This window comes from Falco rusticolus, chromosome 8 (genome assembly GCF_015220075.1).
Source record: "Falco rusticolus isolate bFalRus1 chromosome 8, bFalRus1.pri, whole genome shotgun sequence".
Lineage (NCBI taxonomy): Eukaryota > Metazoa > Chordata > Aves > Falconiformes > Falconidae > Falco > Falco rusticolus.
The window spans coordinates 18,299,869-18,324,117 of NC_051194.1; the positions used below are offsets into that span (position 1 = coordinate 18,299,869).

Consider the following 24,249-nt stretch of genomic DNA (forward strand, 5'->3'; position numbering starts at 1 on the left):
TAAAGTTTTGATAACCCACAAGGTTACTCAATACAGAAAAATAGCTAATCTTTCTCTTTTTTTGCAGCACTTCTATTGTCATCCTGCTATCTGTTAATCACCTCTGATGCATTTTCATCTTTTCAAGCCCAATATTTACAGTGGGACCTCTCCAGCTCTTTTTATGCATTGATTTCACCCTTTCTAAATCAGGACGCTATTTTTGTGCTTTCTCTAATGACGGCATTTACATCTCTTTGTTCTTATCAATGGAAATTAGTTTGCAGCTAGTGTTAACGTGCAAATTTAGAACTATCCTTGTTAAACTTGAAATGGGAGATTTTTTTTTTTTCCTGTCCTCAGGTTACCCAGCAAAGTGGGTTTTCCCTGGCAGTGGGTGATTTCATGGCTAATGGTTGGACACTTTTGCATCAGCAGAGATTCAGGGCCTCTAAGCAACTTGCTCATTCTTTTTGTTTATTACAAACCTATCTTGGTGAATCAAGAAGGTTAATAAGTCATATGATTATACTGCATGTGGTACAGTAGAGTTTAAATTTTACTAATTGTTTTATATGCTTTCATTAAAGTTTCTAGTATGTACTGCTCTCTGTAGTACGTGTTTTGATCTATGTAAGCGATTTAAATTCATGGTTTGTAGGCTCTTTGCTGTTGAGACCAGCTTCTCATGTAAGTATTCCTGAAGTTTCAGTTCAAAAGGGGAAAGTGTGGAGGTGTCTGTAGTCACTGATCTATGAACCGTGTCCCTGTACAAGCAGTCAGGCAGGCAGGGTTCAGTTCTGTTACTGATTGCCTCATGCGATTGTTCTCAGTATCACCATTACTCTTGCACTGCAGCAGCCAACTGAATCATCCCCTGTAGTTTTCTTTGTTGGTCTTGATTTTTGCTTTAGTTGTTCCTTTCTCAGGCTGAGGACAGCTGAACCAGAGTTAGTGAGGCCAAGCACCAAGACTCAGCAATACTGTCTGACCAGGCATTTTTACATCTTGTAGTGATGCTGTTGGGAAGCAATGTTCTAATACTTGCTTCTGCCATTTTTTTTCTTGCGGCCAGATGTTTTATTAAATTCTCCAATGCACAGTAAATTCTCTCTATTCCTGTCGAGTTTAACAACCAGTCCCAAAGATTTTTTCATTTCTTCTAGTTATGCACCTGTTGAGCAAGCTGAAAGTAGAAACCTCAGAGTGAGAATAATGAAAGAAGGTTCAACCGCTCCAACAGCTTAATGATGTGATGTGTAGTGCGTGTAAGCTGCCTCCTTAAATGTCCCAGAACAAAAACGCGTGCTCACTTCTAAATGTGTTTTGGGTTTTTTTTATTTAAAGGGAAAGTGTTGAGCATGAGGATTATTTAAATGGCTTTAAAAAATTCATGGTGGAATTTCTTGGCCTTAAGGTTTCAGGTAGAGGCCTTGAGTTGGTCATAGCCTGCTCGAGGGTTTGCAGAGGTGGTTGGCTGCAAGATGGATTCAGCTGGAGAATGAGGTCTTGGCATTCTCGGTCTATGCAGAGAAAAAGAATGACTGGTGCATTATGTGAGCTTAGACAGTCTTCATACACTGCTTTTCCTGTCACCTCCTCTACAGAGAAACACGCAGCAGTGAGAATCGCTCAGTTTTGGTGCCAACTTGATGCTAGTGTCCATTAGGGGGATATAGATGCACCATCTGTGGGCTAAAATGCACTGGCTGGTGTGTGAGAGGGGACCGGGTGGGCTTTGTGGGCAGCAGCAGGAGGCAAGACACTGCAGAGCCGATGGTGTGGTGAGAAGGTGTTGAAGAAGGTTTGGGCAGCTGGAGGCACAGACTACATGGAAATGAAGGAAATAGATGCCAGGTGGACTGAGGGCAGGAGCTGCCCAGGCTGTGGAGGTAGGGCCAGGGAGACACAGGTAGTAATATTCTGATGAAAACTCGTGCCTGTTGCAGGTTAATGCAGATTATACTGTGTACCCAATTCTCCAGTAAAAGAAACTGATGCTGTGAGAAGCCACATGCGTATATGTAAAAGAGGGGGTTTAAAACTTTTAACCTAATTTGCTAATGAATTTTTTTCCAGGGGACATGAGAATAGTATAAAATGACTGTGTTGCAAGTGAAATGACTGCAAAGAGCAATAATTAGTCTTCCAGACACACCTGAGACTTCTTCACTCTTACTAATATTTTTTTTTGTTATTATTTCTACAATTGTCAAAGAGCTAAGCTGTGGAGGGGAAGCAGAAGGCTGCGCGCCCTTCTTGTTGCCCCTCAGTAGACTTAAAAAAAATTGCATGTGAAGTCTTCCTTATCCGAGTTGCTAGGATCACTGTTGCATTGCTGTCTTGCTGTATGCATGGATGCTTGTATGACTGCATGCACGCTTCACTTCACATGCTGCTCAGAGTTTCATGGCCATGCAGGGGACAGCAAGCTCTGACTTCCTTTTCTGCCTCTTGGGGTAAGGGAAAGAGGCAATTCAGGGGAAAAGTGTAAAATATACCTGGAAACAATCCTGCAGTTACTGGGAAAAGTGATCCTCTGGCATTTGCAGAACACCTCCAATGTCCCTTTTAAAGTTAACAAAAGACAAAGCTGTGTATGGTTGTCACTTTCTTTTTGTTAAATTTTTTTCTCACTTTTTCCTAGACCCTGCCCGATGGTTTTACGTGTATCAGAGAGGTAAAATTTAAACCAGTTTGACTCTATTGATCATATAATTTTTGTAGCAAAAGTTTCTTAAGCTAGGAGCTTTCTTAAGTTTCTTTAGCATACACACAGAGCTGAGTTTATTCTTACTTCCACACTGGCAGCAAACAAAATTGAAGGTGCTTGATAACTTCCCAGTTCCTGGGTAAGGCTGCAGCCTGGGGAGCAGCTGAGACCCCTCTGAAGTCACTCCCATCTTTTACTCAGTCTCCAAGTACTTCTGTGTGCAGTGCTTTATCATCGCATGACGTGCTAAGTCAAGTACTTAGCAATTCAGGTAGTCTCCACGTAAAGCTTTGAGATGGTATTAGTGGGAATTTTCCTAAAATAATCAGAGGGAAATGATTTTCTAACCTTTCTAATGAGTCATGCAAATTCACCTGGAGGAAAGCACTTGTCCCAAAAGCACATTTTCTGCAGCATCCCCATGGAAAAGCAGCAAAGCATCCAGCAAGCTTTCAGTAGTTTTCCACCTGCTTCGACAAGTTGCTTTCCTTATAAATGATAGGTGGGAATGTGCAAGGAAAAGTGAAAAGAAAGTGTGGTCCCAGGTAAGGTCCTTCCAGTGCACTGGACACCCTGCTGTCTCTTGCCCTGGGAATGGCCACAGCAAAGCTATCTCTAATGATGAGCGGGGTTAATACAGTGTCTGCAGAAACATTTAAAGTCAAATTTGACATTGTGTATTTCATGTTCATGTGGTTGTACCTGGTCTTAGTCATATGCCAGAAAGACATTCTGGAGGTACCTGTGGCCTCTGAGTATTTTTGCGCCTCCTTTTTCAGAGTATAACCTTGTTCTAACTTCCCTGTGTAAAATTGTGAAACTAATTAAATGATTATAGAGGCAGAGGAATTTTATGGTTTTTATAGATGATCGCAAGGATTGGCCAAGAAATCTTCAATTATTATTATTTTATTAAATCTCAAAATTGTATACACTATTGGTTTTCACGTAACTTTTCTCTGCAGCTGGTGGTGTTGAAGGTTCACACAGGCAGAACAACCTTGCTAAGCTTGACTGTTTGTGTAGTGAATTTGTTGTTGCTGATTTAATGGTGAAAATGGACCTGAAGGACTCAAAAAATCATTTCAGGAAAAGGGAGAAGATAAGGAGACGTTGGTTCCTTTTTGCTTTATTGGCTGGAGAGCATCCCTTTGGTAATTAAAATTGAACAGCCCTTTATTAATAAATTATTATTAATAATAATAATGCCTGGTTGGAGAGATCAATTAAGTGTTTAATATTTGATACAGCAGTAGGTATCTTAGTGCCTTTTTTTAATTGATGTTTGCCATGAGCACGTTTTACTTAACCCTTTTTTAGGATTCATAGATGTGCATACAGATGTTTTTCAGCTCCAGCCGAGCTGTCATTCCACCACGCCAGCCTTGGTGATTTGCAAGTATTTGCCAGGTGGGATCACTTAGAGGCCAACACTTGGATGTTTGTCGTGGTAGAAGCACATGGAACTGCACAGAAATACTTTGGCTGTTCCAGATCATGGAGCTGTACTTGGTAGCTGCCCCTGCCCCAGGGATCTGGAGCCACAGACCTCAAAGGACTTCACAAAAGCAGCATTTCCAGCAGCTCCCGCCTACACCAGTGGGATGCAGGGTGCACCAGTAATACAGCTCTTGCCAAAACTTTCTGCCGTAAGGAGCATTTATGGACTCAGGCCCTTAGTTACTTCTCTTCATGAAATTTTCAAATATTTGCAATTGCTTTCCCACAGTCAGGATCTATTTCCTGCGAGATCTGCCCAAGCAAGCATTCTGTCTGGAGATTAATTTCAAACATGTTGTGGATAAACTAGAGTTAATTTTTTCTTCAGGTCCTTGCTCCTAAAATATAGCTAATGTTTTTTTAATAAAAATAAGATGCAGTCTAATAATTCTTGCACATAATTTAATCCCCTTCTGCTGTATTTGTAAAATTACCCCTTTTATCTAATGTTGTCAGTTTTACTATTAACACTGGGCACATTAGATGTTTTTACGTCTTGATTTTTTTTTACTTTAACAAAAAGTGAATTTATTATAAGCAACGTGTTTTCAAAATCCTTCCATTAGCCACAGAGCCTGGTGTTAACATGGCTTCACCTTGCAGCCTTTGAAACCAGGGGACAGGGTCATTTGCATTTTTATTAAATCATCATTTACACCCCCCTTTAAACTGTGTTTTAGGCCTTGGGTTGTCCTTGTCCAGCCCTAACGATGCAATGAGACATTGCTATTGCTTGTTTGCCAGGCACGCAGGCTGGAGCAGTGGAAATGCTGCAGTATTTTGGGTGGCCGCTGTGGGAAGGGTTTTTTGATGTTTCTTGTGTTTCACAAGGGAGTTTGGCCCAGTGAACCCAACCCTGTGCTTTTGCACAAGGTGTTGCTTGTGTAAAGGTGGCTGCTAGTGGGAGGAAGGACAGGCATGTTAACAAATTTGGGCCCAAATGGCTGTTCAAACCCAGAGCTGAGAAAGCAGCAGGTAAATAACACCTAATTGTTCCCTATTTTATAGCACACAAATACGACTTTGGCATTGTCTATCACCAATTTAATCTGTTCCGCTTCTGAGGGAAGAATTGTTGGATCCAAAGAATACTTATTAGGCTTTTTTTGTATGGAAATAGCTTGCTAAAGCAAATACTAGTAGGTGTCCTGTCAACAGAGGATTTTAGGACTTCAGTGCTGACAGAAGCACGTCACCTGCCCTCTGCTGCTGGTGCTGCCGGTTACTGGCTGGACTCTGCACATTTAGGAACTGGGTTTGGACAGTGCCTCTGTTCGTGTAGCTGCCTTGGATGTGCATCACCTTACCTGTACATTTTTAAGGTAAATTGCCAATGAAACAATGTTTTCCTTAACATAGGAGATAAATGTGCCTGTGTCCAATGGAACTGAAAGAGCTGGAAAAATAAAATATTGGAGGCAGGTCATTTTCCTTCAAAATCAATAGATTTCTTGTCTCTACAATAGGTAAAAGGACTGAGTCCCTCTGCCTGGTGCTCTGATGGAGAGCAGTAGTCAGCTGTGGTTGAAAATCTGTTTCCCTCAATGATGAAAACAATGTTATCCATAGGCATGTAGATGTACAAGACAGCTTCTACATGTCTAGGCTTAAATTACTGCAGTTTATCGCTTGGAGAAATGCAAATTCCGTTTGGCAAAGTTTACAGCAGTTAAACACAGGGCCAGCTGTAGGCAGTCTAAGTATGGAAATCTTCAAGTTGTAAAAATAACAAAAGGTAAAATTAGAACAAATATGAAAGGATGTATAAACCATGCCTCGTTAAGTAATTTCCAAAGTGTATTCAATTAAAATATTGATCTACTCTAATGAAAATTCATTCTCTGCTCTTGAGCAAGCAGCAGAGAAATGAAATACAGTATCTTTCATTAGCAACAATCCATAAAATATGCATGTACATGCAAGTACGTCAGGATTATTTTTCTTTGTGAAGTGAAGCCACTATTTATTTTGCCTGATATACAAAATGTGCCTGTCCTACAGGTTAAGCAAATAGAGATGGTGTTTTGCACAAAAGTGCAAAATTAAGTAATTATTACAACCTGGACCTACTTTGGAGTAAGATTACCACATGCATTTCTGCATTTCTACCAGACTCAGACTTTGTACCCAGCCATAAAAATAGGGCCAGAGGCAAATTTTAAATCAGAAAGTGCTACTTCCCATTCCTCCAGTTTTAAACACATTGCAGCAAAAAACAGGTAAGCAAATGCGCAAACATGTTCTGCACTGGCTAAACGGTGCAGGTGATTTTAAACCTACGACCCAACTAGCTGCAACAGTCTAGTGTGGAAGGGATTAGTCCAGATGCTATTTCAGCAAGTGCTGGGGGGAAAAAAAAAAAAAAAAAAAAAAAAAAAAAAAATCTTTTATCAGTACCTGCAAGCAGGAGAAACCTCCTGTTTTAGTTACTGAGTCCACCTAAATGATAAGCACAGGTACCCCAACAATAATAATAATAATCATGTTTTGAGATCCATAATAATAAATTTTTACCTATTTGCTAAGTTTTAAGTTTTTACTAACCAGCTGTATGGTACCCAGACCCTGAGGTGAGTGTTTGCAGTGGGCAGGGCAAGGGAATAGTTCCAGCTCAGAAGGGATGCTGTAAGCAACAGCAGCTGGTCACACCTGTCACCTGAGCTGGGGAGGTGATGACATGCGTGCCTTGCAGTGTCTGCTGTCAGTGCTTAGGTCTGTTTGTGCACTTGCAAATTGAAGGAGAAGAAAATTAAACAAGTGGCATGCCTGTTTCTCATGTTCAAATTTCTCAGGGTGTTCAGCAAGCTGTAATCAAGGCAAAACTGAGGAAGAACATGATATTAGATAAAATATCTTATCGTGCTTTCCTAATAAAACTAAATTTTCATGTATCTATTTATATATACTTCTGCCTGCACTCACCACCGTAAAGTGAGCTTCAGTTTAATAAAACTTCAATATTTATAAATGAAAGGGCTCATATTTCATACAGAGGCATCGCTGAAGAGCTGGGATGGAATGATCTGGTGTGGTAATGAAAATGTAAATAAGAGGAAATAAGATATACATGCCAAAAGGCAAGGGCAGATGAGGAGGGACAGTCTCCTTTTTTACCACTGATGGTACTGTGGTTAAAGGGGGTCAGAGAATGGAAGAAAAAGGTTTAAAAGAGCTGACTTCAGAGAAAACACTGAAAGGAAAACAAATAATAACAAAAAAGTCTTTTGGGAGGGTGGCTACTATTGAGTTGGACATGATCCATTTGCAGAGAAAAGCAGTTTGTGCCCTTGGGTCTCCAGCGGCAGGTGCCTCCTGCCCTACAGTATGTGCTGCCCTCTGGACCGTGGCCAGGGATGCGGAGGGATGAGCAGGGACACTGCTGGAGGGAAACCTTGGAATTTGGGATGCCAACGGAGAAAAGCTTAGATGTAAATGTTGGATGAACACAAGGGAGGGAATGTTTGATCTACAAGGCCTATTAATGTGAAGTAGTTAGTCTTAAAATAAGACTTATCTTTAAAAACATATATTATCATGAAACACTGTGGAAAATAGCTCTTTGTTGGCAAGTGATAGACAAAATAACCTGATAGGGTTTTTTTATTTATTTTCTGTGGCGAGGCTCCAAGATACATACATCCAGGGCTGCTCTGTTGCACTGGGGCATGTTCCACTGAAGGAACAATTTCTACCACTTGCAGAGTGTGTTTACTGGAACAATGTTGTTCTGGTATCATTTTGAGTGTCCCCTTGGCCAGATCTAAAGCTGCACAAGATTCTTTTTTGTGAAGTTTCAAAATATTGCCCTTGGGAAAGTAAGAGGAAGCAGATGAAAGGATTAACCCACAGGGAACCGTCAGATCCTCTTCAGAGGCAGAGATTAATGTTGGTCTGGAATAGAGAATGGAAGGGAAAAAATATAGCATCCCTTTGAAAGGGATGAATTTTTCATAATTTCCTTTCTGCGGTTTGTTATAAAGGAAAGAGCCACATTTCTCAGCATGGGAAATAGAATTAAATCTACAACAATAATCTGGCTTATTTTTAATATAGAAATATCTGCCCTGTGGGACCAAAGCTCATGAACTGATTGTTGGAAAAAACTATTCTTGCAGGACAAGCTGAAGAAGATGAATTGCACTCTTTTGAAATAATGATTCATTGAACGAGGCCAGTATTGTCAAAAGACAATATATCATTATTAAATTACAATGTAATATTTTATTCAAGAATGTTTTGGAAAAATTATTCCAAGACCCTAATTTTGAGTCTGCTCATATAAAGGACATCTGGATAAGACAAAGAACTATGAGTTCTGAGCTGTAATTCTGCAGATTTTGTTCAAACGTGTCATGGTGCTATAGAGCAAGTTTTCCATGAGAAAGACCTTTTTCTTTAATGATTTGGCTTTTAGGATACTAACACAAATTCCAGTAAGTATTTTGGAAAACTGGTTGCTTAAGGAGGAGGTGGGGAAATTAAAAAAAAAAGGCAAATAAAGCACTGACAAAAAAATTAGTCATATCAAAATATTTTGCAGAGTGTGACTTCTTAGTTGGATCTTTCCTGTCACTAGAAACCATGTAAACTTCCATATTGTAGAAGCATAAATAAACCCAAGTATGAGAGTAATCCACTAGGCTGGCTTTCCTCATTTCCCTCATCACTTACACGAGGTTGCATAGATTATTTTTATTCCCTCTCTGTGTTGAATTATATTATAGGATATAAAGACTAGATGGTGAGTTTTTTATGGTTTTATTTTACATTAACTGAAGTTGTAAAGAACTTCAGAGTGACTCAAGCAATATGAAATGTCAGTGAAAATCTGTGTATGAGCAGAGAAAGGCTCAGAGCCTAATTTATTTATATACTGCACAGCACAAAATGCATGGTTTCCTGTGGAAACCCAAAGTTACAGTCAGGGTCATGTGTAAACTGCTTATTGCATCAGGAGACAACAGGGAAATGCAAGAGAGGAGTCTGGGTTTACGTGTGTTTTGTAAAGGGGTTTAGGTAACTTGCAGTCAACCAAAGGTAAACAGAAAGGTAGTTCTTATACAATGTACAGATAAGTAATGAGTTTCCCTAATCTGGTCCTCTTCTGAATGGATTCCCTCTCATTTTTTCAACCACTTATTCCCCTTCCCTCATTTTAAGGAATTTCATACCCTTTTTTTTTTTCTTTCTACCGCTTCTTACGCATTCCTTCATTTTGTGGTATGTGTTTTCTTTTAAAGAAAATGTCTTCTTCCCCTTACTTACATTATCTGTTTTTTTTTTCCTGTAGCAGCGTCCTTTTCCACCTCCTTTCCTCTAACAGGAGCTATAATTTCTACACTCTTCGTTTTCCCGTTGTGTGGAGAAGGTGGCTCCTTCGGGCCACTTGCCAGTGTTCAGTAATTTTGTTCTGCATCATAAATGGTTGTGATAGTCTCGTTCTGTCTCATGCTATTACAGTCTCTTACCTTTATTTCCTTTCTGTGCAAGGGACCTTGAGCACAGTGCTCAGGAAAGTATTTTCTCTGCTGAGGCCCCACAGATGCTGACTGTGAAGCTCCAGACACAGTGGATTAGGAGGCTGGCCAAATCCACCAGTATTTCAAACTGGTTTCTTAATATCGAAACAAGGAACCAACGTTAATTAACCCTTATCACTCACTAATGTGTGTCTTCCCTTAATAGTGTTCATATGTATGTACAGAATTAATTAAATTATGAAAATATGGCTTTAGCCTGGTCTGGTTTTCCCCTGAGCCTTTCTGCCATTCAGGGTGATGACATTTCCTTGCATATTTCTGATGAAAACTTTGTCTTTCTGTAGGAATTACTATATTGTACTTGAGCCAAATAACCTGAAATATTTTTGCTGACCATGAATTGTGTGGGTTTGACAATGAGGGGGGTGTTATTTTTTATGTCAAGCAGCTTTTGGATGTAGATGGGACTTTCATATCAGCTGAAACCTGAATCTGGTCCTTGAGATTCAGAGAATCTAAAATTGACATACACTAATCGTCTGTATATATTTGGGTATTACATACACTGCTGGGGAAATGAGCTTTACAGGTTAAAAACATGCATCAAAAAAGAGGTGAGATTATGGTAATATAGGATGTGATATACCCTGAGTATTTTTCTTCCTTGTGGGAGAACATTCTCTTGAATAAAATGCACATAAGTATTTTTCATTTCTTATCTGTTATCCCAAAAAGTCCACATAAATGCAGGTTGGATTCATTCCAGATTCAGCAACCGTCACATCATTTGAATTTCTCCTAGGATTAACTTGACCTTTAGTATCTCTATAGCAAGCTTTTCGCTTAGCACTCAGAAGAGTTTCCTTCACTGTTTACCCTCGAAGTAATGTCGTTGTCTAATATGCTTAAGCATGTCTGCTCTCTCACTTCTGTTTGCACAGCCTTCTCTAAAGCTAGTACTTTGAAAGGCCTATCCCTCCACACTGTTTCAATATTTAAATAAGAAATACCTAGTGTTGCCTTTTGGAGCAATGTATCTGCTGCCTGCCCTTCTGTTCTCACCACCAGTTTCAGCTTTGTGAACAGGGAACTAATTGGTAGCCCAGTAAGAACAGTGAGCTATTGCTGTACTCATACAGCTTTTATTTTGCTTTCAAGAGGTTGAAAAGTTACACAGATTGGTTCTGTTGATGGTTTCTTTTTTCCCCCGTTACTCTTGAAATCCAGTCTGTCCTATCCATCATGTTAACAGAGCAAAGGTAACAAAATAAATATTTTCCTGTCTTCTCTTTCAGATAAGATTGAAGATGAATTAGAAATGACTACAGTGTGCCACAGGCCCGAAGGACTGGAACAGCTTGAAGCACAAACCAATTTCACCAAAAGAGAACTTCAAGTGCTTTACAGAGGATTTAAAAATGTAAGAATACTGCAGTGAACTGAGTCTAGTATGTACGTGCCCCCCAGCCTCAACAGCTCAGCTGCATTTCGTATCATTCCCCTGCTAAACATTAGTAGTTTTGTGCTAGATGTCCTCTACCACAGCAAAATGAGCACAATCTGCCTCTCCATCTAATATTTATGATTCTGTAATCTGCCTAAAACTCGGTTTGGATGAATATGTGGCACATAATATTCTCATTAAATTTGTTTCCCAAATGTCAATAAGCACACTGCAATTTCCTCAACTGTGCCGCTACTTCAAGATAACCTGAAAATATTTTAACGGTTACTTATTTAATTCTTGCTGTCAGTTCCCCATGTTCAAATATGAGATGTACTGGTTGTGTATGATTAGCTGCCCAGGATGACTGTTTTTTTTATCCTTTCTCTAGCTGGCGAGATCTTGCTCTTGTAGTAGGATATTAGTAGAGCACATTAGGACTATAAGGTCTTACATAAGTAGGAAATAAGGCTGGATTGGCAGGAGCCAAAATAAATCAGAAGTTACCAAGACTGAAGAGACAAGAGAGGCTACAGATTTAGGTGAAAGCAGGAAACATGCCAGTTGGCATGACTGCATGCACCGAACAGCACCGTGCTCATCCTTGTGAACCACTGTTCCAGCCACGTTCTCCGTGGTAGCAGGGAGTCTATGGCTCCATGAGCCACAGCTTCTAGGTCAGCTGCTGCTGCTGCTGCTTCTTGGGGACTCATCATAATAAATAGAAACAGCAAATTTTGAGGCTACATGGAGCAGATGTTTTAGGGACCTTGAAGAATGAATACTCATTACATGGTTGCCTGAGGGTCTGGATTCAGTCACCCAGGTGGTTCGCGCCAGCTGATATTTTTATGATGATTAATAGATTGGTATCAAGCTAGCTCAATAAACACAGTGTGGTTTTTAAGTTGTCTTGCAGGACAGCTCCAACATTTCAGCTCCGGCCACAGTGAAAAGCTGATATTTCTGGGAAAGAAAAAGTCAGGGCTATTGGGTGAAAACTTGCCAAAAGAAAGCTGAGCTACCTTAAATATAGGCAGTGTTCAGGGAAACCTGCTGGACATTGAGAAGGGCCTTTCTTTTTTACTGTCTTTGGTTTTTTCTTTGATTCTTGAGATCTGATTGAATCACATCTCCAGTGGGTATTTGACTCCTCCAAGGAGTCTGGTGGTTTCATCCTTTATTTCACCACTCACCTAAGTGGGCTAAGGCACAGTTCAGCTTTCTCTATTTTTCTGTTTGGTGCATGTGTTGTATTTGTATAACCTTTGCTGTACAGAGGAGGTGATTTCATGTGTAAAGTTTTCCAAGCACTGAAGACTAATATTCTGAAACCTCTTTGTGCTTTGGGCAGTCAGCAAGAAATTGTATGGCTTTTGAGACGGAACTTGACAGGTGAACATACAATATAATGTGACACGACTGCCTACAGTGGGAGACTAAACTCGGAGAGTTCTTAACTGCTGTGTTGTGCTAAGATCTTTGAAATGCCTTCTGTATTGCTGTGTTTGGTGGGCATCCCATGGGGGAGAGCACCTCTGTGCTGAGAGGAGTTGCTGGCTGTGCCAGCAGCTACAATGCAGAGCAGAGAGGCAGCCTTTGCAGCACTCAGCAAACGGAGCATTTACCTCTTGCCTCTCACAGTTTTGCTATCGCTTTTCAGTACAGGGGCATTACCTCCCAGGGCAAGTTTGATAGACACGTACATTTAACTTGTGACCTAAACCCTTTCCTAAGATCTCACTGAAGTTCTCGGTATTAATTGGCAGTGCTGGCAAGATCTTGTTTTGTATCAGGTTGTTAAGACAAAGCAATCTGTTTTTCTCCAGCTGCTATGCACACAATATGCATGAAGGTTTAATATCTAAGGTTTAAACTGAAATGAAAGGGCAGCTTTAGCATTTGTAGCTTGTAAATCATGGTTTCAATGGGATGAGTAATTATGCACAGCAGGCAAACTGACTCAGCTGTTACCATGCTCGCTATTGTACCGAACCGTCTGCTTTTTGGGATGATGTTACAGTGCCATCTGGAGATTCAAAATCCCCGTGGGAATAGTCATTCTCCTTTTTCACTGAGAGCAAACAGTAAGTACAAGCCAGATTGCACAGGTCCTGTTTAATCATAAGGCAGCACCTGGATAATCACAGAGCAATTTACAGGCACTTGCAATGGACACGGAGAGAACGAGGCCCCGCTCAGCCTGGCTGCACTCACAGGCACTGGGGGTTCCAGGTTCTCCACTGTGGATGGTGTTTGGCCTAAGGCAGTTCAACACAGCCTGGGGCAGCCTCTGGACTGGTGTCCTGGCTGACCAGGGTCCTAATATTCAGTACTACTTATTCCTGTTCTTTCTTCATCTCCAAAATCTGTTGTCCCACTCCCCCCAAACTCCCGAGTCTCTTCCCAGTGTGTCACTGGTCAGGTCTGGTGTTTCTGCACCAGACTGATGGAGGCTTCCACTAAATTCAGACCCTTTGTAGCTCCAGAAAAGCAGAGCACGCTAACCAGGGAAGTGTCCCTTGCTGCCTGGCCAAATGTCCCCTCCCTCTTTGCCTTCAGCTTTCTTTTCCAGTTGTGAAGGGGTGCCGTCTGCCAACATCTCTTGATGCTAGAACCAAAAGTTCACTTCTGTCTATCAGTTCTCCCTGTCCCGGGTTTCATTCTTCATTATGGGGAATATTCTGGTTTGCACCTTGGAGTTAGCTGCTGTCAGACTGGAGCCAGAATAACGTAAAGCAATTGCTTTGTGATTCTTTTGGCTGTGGTTCTGCAAAAGCAAGGTAACAGAGACAGCACAGACCAGAAGAACCTTTGGTGGATCTTGCTTTGGTTTAACTTAACACAATAAAATGTGAACCCTCCTGTCTATAAATACATCAGGAGAGAGAACTGTTTGAGCTAAAAGGCAATATTGGCACAGGAACAAAATGGCCATGAATAGGCACAGGCTGGAATTAGAAGAAAGTTTCCACTCCCCAAAGGAGTAAAGTTCAGGGAACAGTTATGGAATGGGAGGGAGGAGAACAAGAAACTATTTCTAAGATGAAAATTGATAAATTGATGGCTAATGAAATGACCAGCAGTGACAGAAGCTTGAGCTCAGTAATTCAATAGTTCCCATTTAGACCATGTTTCTAGTGATGTATATTCTTTAGAGTTGAGTACATAGATTTAAAAGGATTGGGATTTTTATAGGATTTTTTTCTCCATTCAAGGGGGGGTCTGTGTTCTTAGGGAAATGGTTGTTAGCTGCAAGGGATAATTTTCTAATACTAAATCAGAAAACAGGCGCAACCCAAATAACTGAGGGGCTGTTGGAGACATATCTTACTTTAATGTGAATACTCTAGCAGATCTGTAATGGAGTGTAGTATGAGATGCAATAATCTGTAACAACTCATGTGTTTTGGACATTAAAGCAAGCAGTACAAGCAAGGTAGAAATGTTTTGATACTTTTAATAATCCCCAAAATATCTCCAAATTGGGAGAATATAGTGAGGGCAACAAAATCCATGGGATGCATGAGTGCTTAGAGATGCAAATCTGGATTGTGCATCCTGAAGGAGAATACGTTAGTTTGTCTGTAGTCAGCTAACTTAATACCTCTAGTTTAGCAAAATGTGACCTCCCCACAGTACTCCTTTTCATGTTATGGCCAAGTTAGCTGAGAACAGTCTGATAGGCAGCTTTTGTTTAGCTCCACTTCAGTTCCCCTCCTGATCCCTGCTTGTCCGCATTACATATCTTTGAAAGCAATCTATGAAGTTAATTTCTAATACCAGCAGAAGAAAGCCCAGCAAGTGCAACTTCTGCTTGCCTTCTTTTTGGTTGGAGGTTTTTTGTTGTTTTTTTGTTTTGGTTTTTGGTTTTTTAATGTGGATTCAGCTTTTTTATGGTTTAGTATTTTAAAAGAAGTCTGAGAGGGCACATTCAAATGCATGACTCGTGGGGTCAGTGTCAACACTCCATAGTTAACTTTCTGAAAATAAGGGGTTGTTTCTGTGCATGACAATACAAAAAATGTTTACTGTTCTTGTTAGACATTTTAAAAGAATTTGTAAGTCAAAGAAATGAGGTGATTGCCTGAAATCTAGCCCCCTACCACTGAAGGAAGGCCTTACACATGTTATGGTGAAGGGCAGTGCTTTTTCATACTGCCAAGAAATTTTTCTTGAATGAGTAAACCTTTTGTTATCTTCAGTGGAATTTAAACTGATGCTAAGCTTACCTGCTCCTTTCCACAAGAGAGATTTCTTTTGAGTCAGCTGAATTAAGTAGTACTATAGCACTAATGAGGCCTCTTGAGCATTATTTGGCTCTTGTAAAAACAAAACTGTGATCAATTAAGTGCAAATGAATTGATAGTAGCATATGTGGCTGAAACCAATCCAGTTATGGAAAGCCAAACAGGCTGATCAATGTCGGCACTGCCTCTCCCCAGCACTCCTGGAGGTTTGATGCAAACTTTCATTTGGCTTCCAGATGGAGCATCAGAAGCAATAAGGATCATGTGGAAATTCAGGAAATTTAATCAGGCACAATGGCCAAAACGGCTACAGGAGACCATGCCTTTCTGAGGAGACTGTGTGCTGCAGCAGCCTGCCCTTTGCAGACTTACTCTTCATTCTCAGGGTTGCTAGAGGTGGGCTGGAGCTCTTAATAAACACAGGCTATTAATATAGCATAGAAGAGACACAAGGGACTCTGCGACTGTGGAAAGTATAGAGAAAATAATGATCAGTCCCTACATTCATAATCTATCTTTAAGCATGTGTAGTGATGGTTCTTAGTGAATATAATGGTTGTATTTATCAAGATGAGAGAAAGAAATACGTCTGCACTTAGTGTGCTTGTCCAGTAGCTCTATGCTGGAAAGGATGGTGTGCTCTGCTAGGTTTAGTTTTAAAAAGAATGACAATTTGAAGTTCTGCAAAGGCCCAGTGTGGATCTTGGAACAGTAGCGCTGCAGTGACCAAGGAGAAAATCTCTACCCAAAATTGGCTGTTGATAAGGTTCTTGGTCTGACCTGTAATTAAAAGATACCATAAATAAAGATCAGATTATTTATTTAATGTGATCAGTTTATTTATTTAATGTACATCAAAATACAGGCTTTAAGAAACATGAACTTTGGGAGAATACTTCTATGGTAGCTGTTACCTTCTAACAATTATTCGTCTTTTAGTGATTTCTAGCTTATTGGAAGTGGCATGGACAGATGAAAAAGTAACCACTTTTCTCATGACAAAGAAACCAGGCAATGGCTGTTTTATGAGGAGCTTTGGAACATTTTGAGGATACTTCTCTAACTAGGAATTTTGCTGTACAGAATTAGAAAGTTTTGTTAGTTCTGTCTATAAATGAAAAAAACAAGATCTGGTTCTGCAGCTGCTGGCTTTGGGTACCCTAGTTAGTCTGTTTATCCCCTCGCTGTGGAACAGTCCTTGAATCCTGACACTGGAGAAGGGGCAGCTGCAGAGAGGTCAAGACCACAGTGCCAGATTTAGGTTTTATTAAACATGACCAGTGGAACAGCAGTTGTCAGGACATGAAGACACAGACTACAAGATAACTGCAGGGCTTTTCAAGGAATAAATTATCCTTTAGTTAGCTCAAATCTCTCCCAAATCGCTGATGGTTTTTCTACCCAGATGGTGGGTAGAAGACAGCAGGATTTCTTCTGCATTGGAGCAATGAACTTAGATCTAATCACTCTAATTTCAATAGCAAACAGGTATGTGATTAAGGAACTACCTCATTGTCACCTGAGGTACCCCTCCTTGCTCTCCTTCCATGACTTGCACAGGATAAAGTGATTTCTCTTGTTAGTTCTGTCCTGTTCCATGGTTTAGTGAATGCACATAAGCAGTGGGTGATGCTGGCAGATTAGAGGCTTGGAAAAAATGCCTTTTTTCCTTTATAGGCTTGTCATAGTGGAAGAATTTCCTGTCAAAGTCCTTTTTGTTCTTAAAAGGTACATAAAGAACTCATCAATAAATAAGGCATAGACTTGAATCTTCCTCCAGCTTTTTGTGTCACCAGTTCAAAGGGATTTTCTTAGACTTCCCAAGTTTACTCATCTCAAATTCAACAACCTGTAATGCTACCAGAATAAGCATTTGTCTGTCTTGGATCTGCAGAGCAGAGTGTAACATGCAATGTGTGTATGTGTCTATGGAAGCTCCAGGCTGCCAGCAGTGAGTAATTATAGCAGTACTGGTGCCTGCCCTGTTTTGCAAACTTGACCAGGGCCACCATACGCACTCCCGAGACTGCTCTTTAATGAAATCCAGACCAAGCACAGAGTTATAGAGAGGTTAGGAGATGCAGAGAAGCAACAGTCAAAGGATGCTTGGTTCCTTCTGTGCTTTTCAGGGTGGGATGCTTCATCCTGGAAAAGAGATAACGAAGGAAAGATCCACAGAATCACAAGTAGCAGGTAGAAAAAGCCTTGGGATCAACTGCTTGCTCGTTCTATTACAGGAATTCAGGGCTATCAGGCAAGGTGGTAGGAGTCAGGTTCCAAAAATTGAAAGCTGGTGATTCCTTGTGCGAAGGGCTATAGACCTGTGAAACTCCTTGCAGAAGGACATGTATTAAGATGAGACAGCAGTCAGTGTGACCAGAAAGTGGACTGCATGAAGAGAGTATACTGCCAGTAACTGATCAACTTTCTTGATCCCAAATCTGGCATTCAGCTTAATTGTAAGCATCAAACCAAGATATATGCACCAGTTTTGTAAGACACTGTGTTAGCCAACTCGAGATAATCCATCTTCAGCATCTTTTACCAGGAGTGACAGTGTTCTTGCTCCCTTTTCCCTCTGTGTGACACACTGCCTCAGCTGGCGCTGAGGAATTTACATTGCTGTGAATGGAGTCAAACGCTTGCAGCGGAGGACAGACCTGTGGTGTCTCTGCCAGATGGTAATTCCTGAAAGTGGGAGAAAGCTGGCTTCTCTGTGGCTATGATTCTGTGCTCTGTGAATAAGGATCAGTGTCATGGTTATTTTATTGGTTTGCTCTGGTTTCATTTTCAAAATTGGTTAATAGGCAAATCTGTGAGGAAGAGTGTCATCAACTGGGGAATATTTTATATAACTGAAACCTGCATGTAGTCAGGTAGCAGTGCCTGAGGCTTGCTGTGATACTCAAACACATGTTATAACAGCACTGAGCTGGTGGGGAGACTGGTAAAGCACCATAGCCAAGCTAAATTTGCTCTTGAACTTTACTTGAATTGCCCAAGTAGTTTAAGATGGGGGAAAAAAAGAGTTGAAAGTAAGGAAACAGGACTCACAAGACAGACAATTCTTGTGCTGCTTTTCACCCATCTCTTCCATTGCCTGTGGCCCTGCATCCTGCTGGGTAAGATCTGAGGGCATCAGTCCAGGTATCACTTACCAGGGTATAAAGCCCCTGGGGGCCCAGCTCCTCATACCTGTCAGGTCTCCCTCTTCATGGGTGCTGTCTAGACTCTGCAAATGTGCCCAGGGAGCACCTTCTATCCCAGAATACCATAGCAGCTTGGATTTTGCTCAGCTGTAGCGAAGCCCTCCAGGCAGAGATCCCCTTTTCCCTCCCTGAATGCCACCCCATGGAACTAGTTAGTTACTAGGGCAGGAAGTTCAGGGCACAAAATCTGCCTCCGTCCTCCTAATTGTTTGCCCTTATCTGAAGCAACCAAAAGCGAAATTCCTTACATTCCAGTACCAGAGCTTAAAAATAAAATAACCCCACAGGCTGCCAGCTATAGAAAATTTGCATGGGCACAGTCTGGTTTCGTAGAAGTGTATGGAAGACTAAGAAGATAAACAGGTTAAAAATGATCTAATAGTTTTCAGCCTAAAACTAATGCTTGTTTGTAACGGCTTACTGGTATAGTATGTGCCATTAGCTTCCATGGAGCTGGTGACAGGTATCTGGCTACAGTCTTCTGCTGAGAGTTAACGTATTTGTATCTGTGGAGGCATCGGACAGGGAAGTGTTAGCTGGCACTGACATTATTTGTAATTATTAGATGAAAGCTTCATATGACAGAAGGCATGAGCTGCCTTTCTAGGCCATCCTATAAAACAGTGATCAAACACTGCTGAAAACACTATTAGAAATGTCAATAATGGTGAACCAAGTCTATGAGATGCTTAAGATGAAACTGCAGTCTGAATTATTTTAATTTCTTCAGCTGCATAGCCTATGCATCCAGAGCACTGTGAGAACAGGAATGTGATTTGTTTAATTGTTCTCTTCGGGCTTGTAGAGTTTTGCAAATGAACCTTTACAGAGCTGTGTTTTTACTTTTTTTTTTCTTTCTTTCTTTTTTGGTTTTCTAACAGGAATGTCCTAGTGGGGTTGTTAATGAAGAAACATTCAAACAGATCTATGCACAGTTTTTTCCTCATGGAGGTAAGCAGTGTACTTTGTATCTGGCAGGTTTACTGAAGCATGCCTTAACATCCATTACTGCTAGCTGGCTGCAAAACTACTTCAGATAATCTGGGTAAGAAATGTGAATTGAGCTTAAGCTTTGCAGGATCTTAAACAGAAACACAAACATCAAGGTAATAAAATTAAGTTAGGACCTTTGAATAGTTATGTCACAAGAATATTGACAAACCCACATTAAATGTTGTCCCTAGCTGTCAGCTTTTTATTCCCCAAGTCCAAAATAGAAATGGGATTTAGGGGGGGGCGTTATCCTGACTTTCTGGATGGCAGAAAGCTAAATCATTTCCCTTCAGTGTGTCTTGCTCCCCTGCTTGGACTGCTGTGCATGTAGTATCTAGCTCAGAAGAGTCCCAGACCTCATTTTTTGCCTGCAAATTAATCAAAACCTCCCTAAAATTCTTAAAGCAGTTCTTAGTTGATGTCTGAACTCCTAGCTACCTGAAAAGGTAATTTTTGGTGTTTGTGTGACTTAGGCAGGGTCATGTCACTTATTGGAATATTAAAATATTGTATTAAACTTCTCAAATAAGGTATGTTCTTGCCTTTTAAACACATCAAGAATTATGCTCTTCGAAGTCAGTATGATCCTAATGGGATACTGTTCTCAAATTGAAAGAAATGAGCCATGGTTTTAAGTGGCTTTTTAGTAAAAGATTCAGTGTGCAAGGCTTTCCTAGATATGTTCCACTCTGCAGAGCAACACTGATTGTGAAATGGTGACTGACGTTTCTGTAAGAGTGTATGTGTGCGTTTACTTTAAGTCATTAACAAGTGGGTTTTCAACTAAACGTCAAGATAAAACACGGTATGGTTATGTTTTACAATGCATGTGATCTCAAAACTGTGCACCTATAAAAAGTTTACATTAACTTTCAATATGGACTTGATTTCCTATTGTGGTTGCTTTTGGTTTTGTTATAAAAAGCAACTAATCAATTTTTTTTAACAAAGATGCAAAAATTTCAGCTTTTATAATCTTAACATGTTTTTGGATGTGTTTTGTATTTTCAACCTAAGTTCCAGTAAGTCCAAGAAACTATTTACCCCAACTAGCTTGTTTAAGTGACACACCTCAGATGACTCCTTCCTTCCCATGTATGAAAAACAACCAGGCACAGAAACTTCTTTTCATGGATAAATAACTTTTTTCCCCTCTACTAAGGCTGACAAATACTTGCCTTTTTTGTGTGTCTCATTCCCTTGAAATGTGATTCTCCCTTGGTTAATGATGATGGTAGTAAAACCGTGCTTAATAATAAATCAGTTTAACAGCAGATGTTATTTCGTATTTTACACTGTTTTCTTTCACTTGGTTTCCAAACTGTTTGTAGAACATTAGCATCATAAATGTGAGAGTTCAGATTCCTCAGAGATTTTTTCACTTTTATGGCTCTCTGTGCAGATAAACTTGTACATCCCAGAGGTAGTAAAGTAGCTCTGAATTATAAAAACTTTGTGCACTGTCATCCCAGGCTTGTGATATTTTTTTTACATAGGACTCCTAACCTTGACATGATTTCATTTTTTTTTTAATCTGTCATCAAATGATACTAGTGATGTAGTATTTCTTAATGTACATCATACCTCTAATTTAGTATGTTTAGTTTGTTGTTTGTTTAGCTTAATAGAAGCTTTGAGTAGGACTCTCCCGTAAGTAATTCTGTGGTTTTCTTCTGGAGCTGTTTTATTTCAGAATCCTTTTCTTAAAAATGTAGTAGACAATTATTTTTTCCTACAGCCCAGCGTATGCTGTCCTTATGGATGACAGTAACTTAAGTATTTGATTTTTCTGTGGAGTTAGACTTTTCTGGATTTGAATTATGAGAAAATATTTCATCATTTCCTAGAGACCAGAGTAAAGAGATGCTGGATCATTCCACCTGACTGCCTGCATAGCCCAGGGCACCAGGCTTCCCCTCAATACCCATGTGCTGAGTATGAAGACTCAGGCTTGACCAATGCTTTGTGTTAGAGGCAAAGAATAGAAGAGACCAAAAAAATGTGTGGTTGCTGGAATATCAACGAATAATTGAGGGAAAATAATGTCAGTTGCTTCCATCTTGAAAAGTTGGGCTTTAGTAATACAAAGAGCAATGTGAGTTGCCTGCAGAGCAGAGAACAGGCCAGTGAAGGTCTTAAGGTCAAACACCTATTTGATTTTCTTCTGCATACCGTTACTGCTCTTCCCAGTGAACAGCCATCCTTCATGTGGCCGTAGAAACTGCGGTCAATAGAAAAGATTTTCTAAAACCAGCAGTTTGATTCAAAAAATATGCCTCTGAAGACATTGCTCTTTTAACAGTCATGGGCCAAACTCAAGTTACTGGGACTAGACCCTTCTGAAGTTGGGAGGTCCCTGAGGATCTCTGCCATATCCCACACAAAGCAAAAAGGTAGAGGAGGGAAGCACACATGCTGCAATCCCTCTCTGGTGCTTTTGCTGCATTTCCCACCAGAGCTAATACTCCGTTTGCCCCAGAGGCACTCTTGGGTGGGTTTTTTTGGTTTGCTCGTTCTTTCAAGTACAGCCCCATAATGCAAATCATTTCTACTGTAATAAAAGCTTTTACATTTCAAGGCTGTTATAAGGGAGGGCGTGGGGATTATGCAAGTCAATGTTAACATTTACTAGTTCGTAGAATATCTGGCAATGCTACAAGGCTGGGTTTTGTACAAAAGGAAAATAAGCTCATGAATGTTGTTTAGAGCCATTAGTGTAAAATGAACTGTTGTACCAATCAGTGCACTTTGTGTTTTTCAGATGCTAGCATGTATGCACATTATCTCTTTAACGCATTTGACACTGCACAAAATGGCTCAGTGAAGTTTGAGGTAATTGTTTTGCATCCTTATTTGCCCCTTTCTCAGTTTTGTGGGTTTTAAGCTTTTCCATCCATCCTTCATTGTAAGGACTTGCTGGATTATGGGCCAGAGGCTTCAGTCTAGAATTAGTTGATAATTTAAAGTGTATTTCACTTTAGTTCATGCAGATGGAGTTACATATTTTCTTTCACTACAGAAACATATAGATCATGTTAGTATCACAGGGAGAAAGATTACGTAGCAGAGACGAGTGGTCAAGGACAGTCCCATATAAAAAGAGATAAGTGGCACAGATAATTTGGATGCCAAAGGAAAGCCATCTTGTGTCTTCTGCAGTCATGTATTGCATGATTAAGTTGTTATACATGTATGTTCCTGGAATATGGGGGGGTTAAGCTTATTTGATATATTGAACAAGCATCTTGGATACTTGGTGTCCAATGGAGACTAACTAAATCCACCCTTTAACTAAAAGGCCTGTGGCTATCGCTACACATAGCCATACTTCAAGCTCACAACATAACTAGGAGTGCAGCAAAGGGATTTGTTAAGTCATAGACTTCTGGAGGATGAACTTCATAGTTTTGAAGACAGTTTACTGTGATCATAAAACCAGAAATCATAGGCAGTCTTGCCTTTGCTGTCAAATGGACAAGTACTCTGGTAATTTCAAATGGACCGAACAATTTTTTCATTTACCAAATGTAAAATAGGATTGTTATCATATGTATACGTGCATGTCTGTAGCAGTGGCTGCAGTGGGAGTTTTGCATATGGCAGCTACTCAGTAGTTAGAGGCTTCCAGAAACCTAAGCAGACTGAGAGAAAAGAAAATGCTTAGATAAGTATTTAAAAAAAAAAAAAAAAAAAGTGCTGAGCTTTTCTTTCTGGCAAACCTGTTTCTTTAGCAGCTGTCAAACATAAGCATTCTGTCCCATTTTTTGTGTTGTTCAGCAAATTCAAATTCCTCTGAGCCTTGGCAAAAAGGAGCAAAGATTTCTAAGAAGTGATGCGCAGCCCCATGCAGAGCTAATGGAGATAGCATAGGAAGGACTAAGTACATTAGATGAGGTGTCAGGAACTGTATAGCTCTGTTATCTTGAAGCCCTGCCTGCACTAATAAATCCCTGGGGCAATGCTGTTTACAGTGCTTGAGCCACCATGCAGTGTAAACAATAAATCAAAGCTACAGAAAGCAAGAACTCTACTGTAAACAAAAAATACAATTGAAATGCTGTGTCCCAGGCTGAGTAATTAGTGGTGGGATTGCATCTGGTCAAATCTGACAGATTTTGCCAGAGAAAAAAACCTGCAGCTCCCTGTGTTTTGAGGAGTTTGGGATCTCTCCATCTCTTGTAAGGTGGGCACAGAAAAAATGCTGGATTTTCCTCCTTCACCAGCACCCTAGGTGGGGATGTAAGAAAGCATCAGCTCCTATTTCCACAGTTAGAGTCCAGCTGTGTTTAACCAGGCAGTGGCAATCCGAGTGACTCTTCCTTGTAGCAGAACATTTCTAGGAGGGGAATGGCCACTGGAGTATCTTGGCAGTGCTTAAAAACCAGACATGTTTTGCTATGCTTATGTTTGTGCAGTGTTTAAAATATGACAGATTTGGATGGGTGTCCCAGCTTCTGGCCTTGAGCATGCTGCGCTTCTCCTGGCAAGTCCGAGGAGCCAGAGCAGCCACTCTCCTATTGCCTTCAGGATCTACGTCTGTCTTGGACTGGATCTGCTCTTAGTCCCATGCTGGTTTCACAACCCTTACCTCAGGACTAGTAGAGTTTATGGCTGCAGCACCGGTTAGGCCTTCCTGCCCCTCTGGCCTTGCCGAGCTGCCTAACCCGTATCATAAGCTTGG

The 24,249-nt window shown here is 40.5% G+C and overlaps 1 protein-coding gene across 3 annotated transcripts in view; it reads left to right on the plus strand.

Annotated features, from left to right (window-relative positions):
* The window catches only part of KCNIP1 (potassium voltage-gated channel interacting protein 1), a 439,940-nt gene that overhangs the window by 407,672 nt on the left and 8,019 nt on the right, over positions 1-24,249 (plus strand). For all 3 annotated transcript variants that reach the window (XM_037398045.1, XM_037398046.1, XM_037398044.1), the window contains exons 2-4: positions 10,968-11,092; positions 19,457-19,526; positions 22,330-22,400. In XM_037398045.1, the coding sequence (XP_037253942.1) occupies positions 10,968-11,092; positions 19,457-19,526; positions 22,330-22,400 (266 nt within the window). The remainder of the gene's footprint in view (positions 1-10,967; positions 11,093-19,456; positions 19,527-22,329; positions 22,401-24,249) is intronic.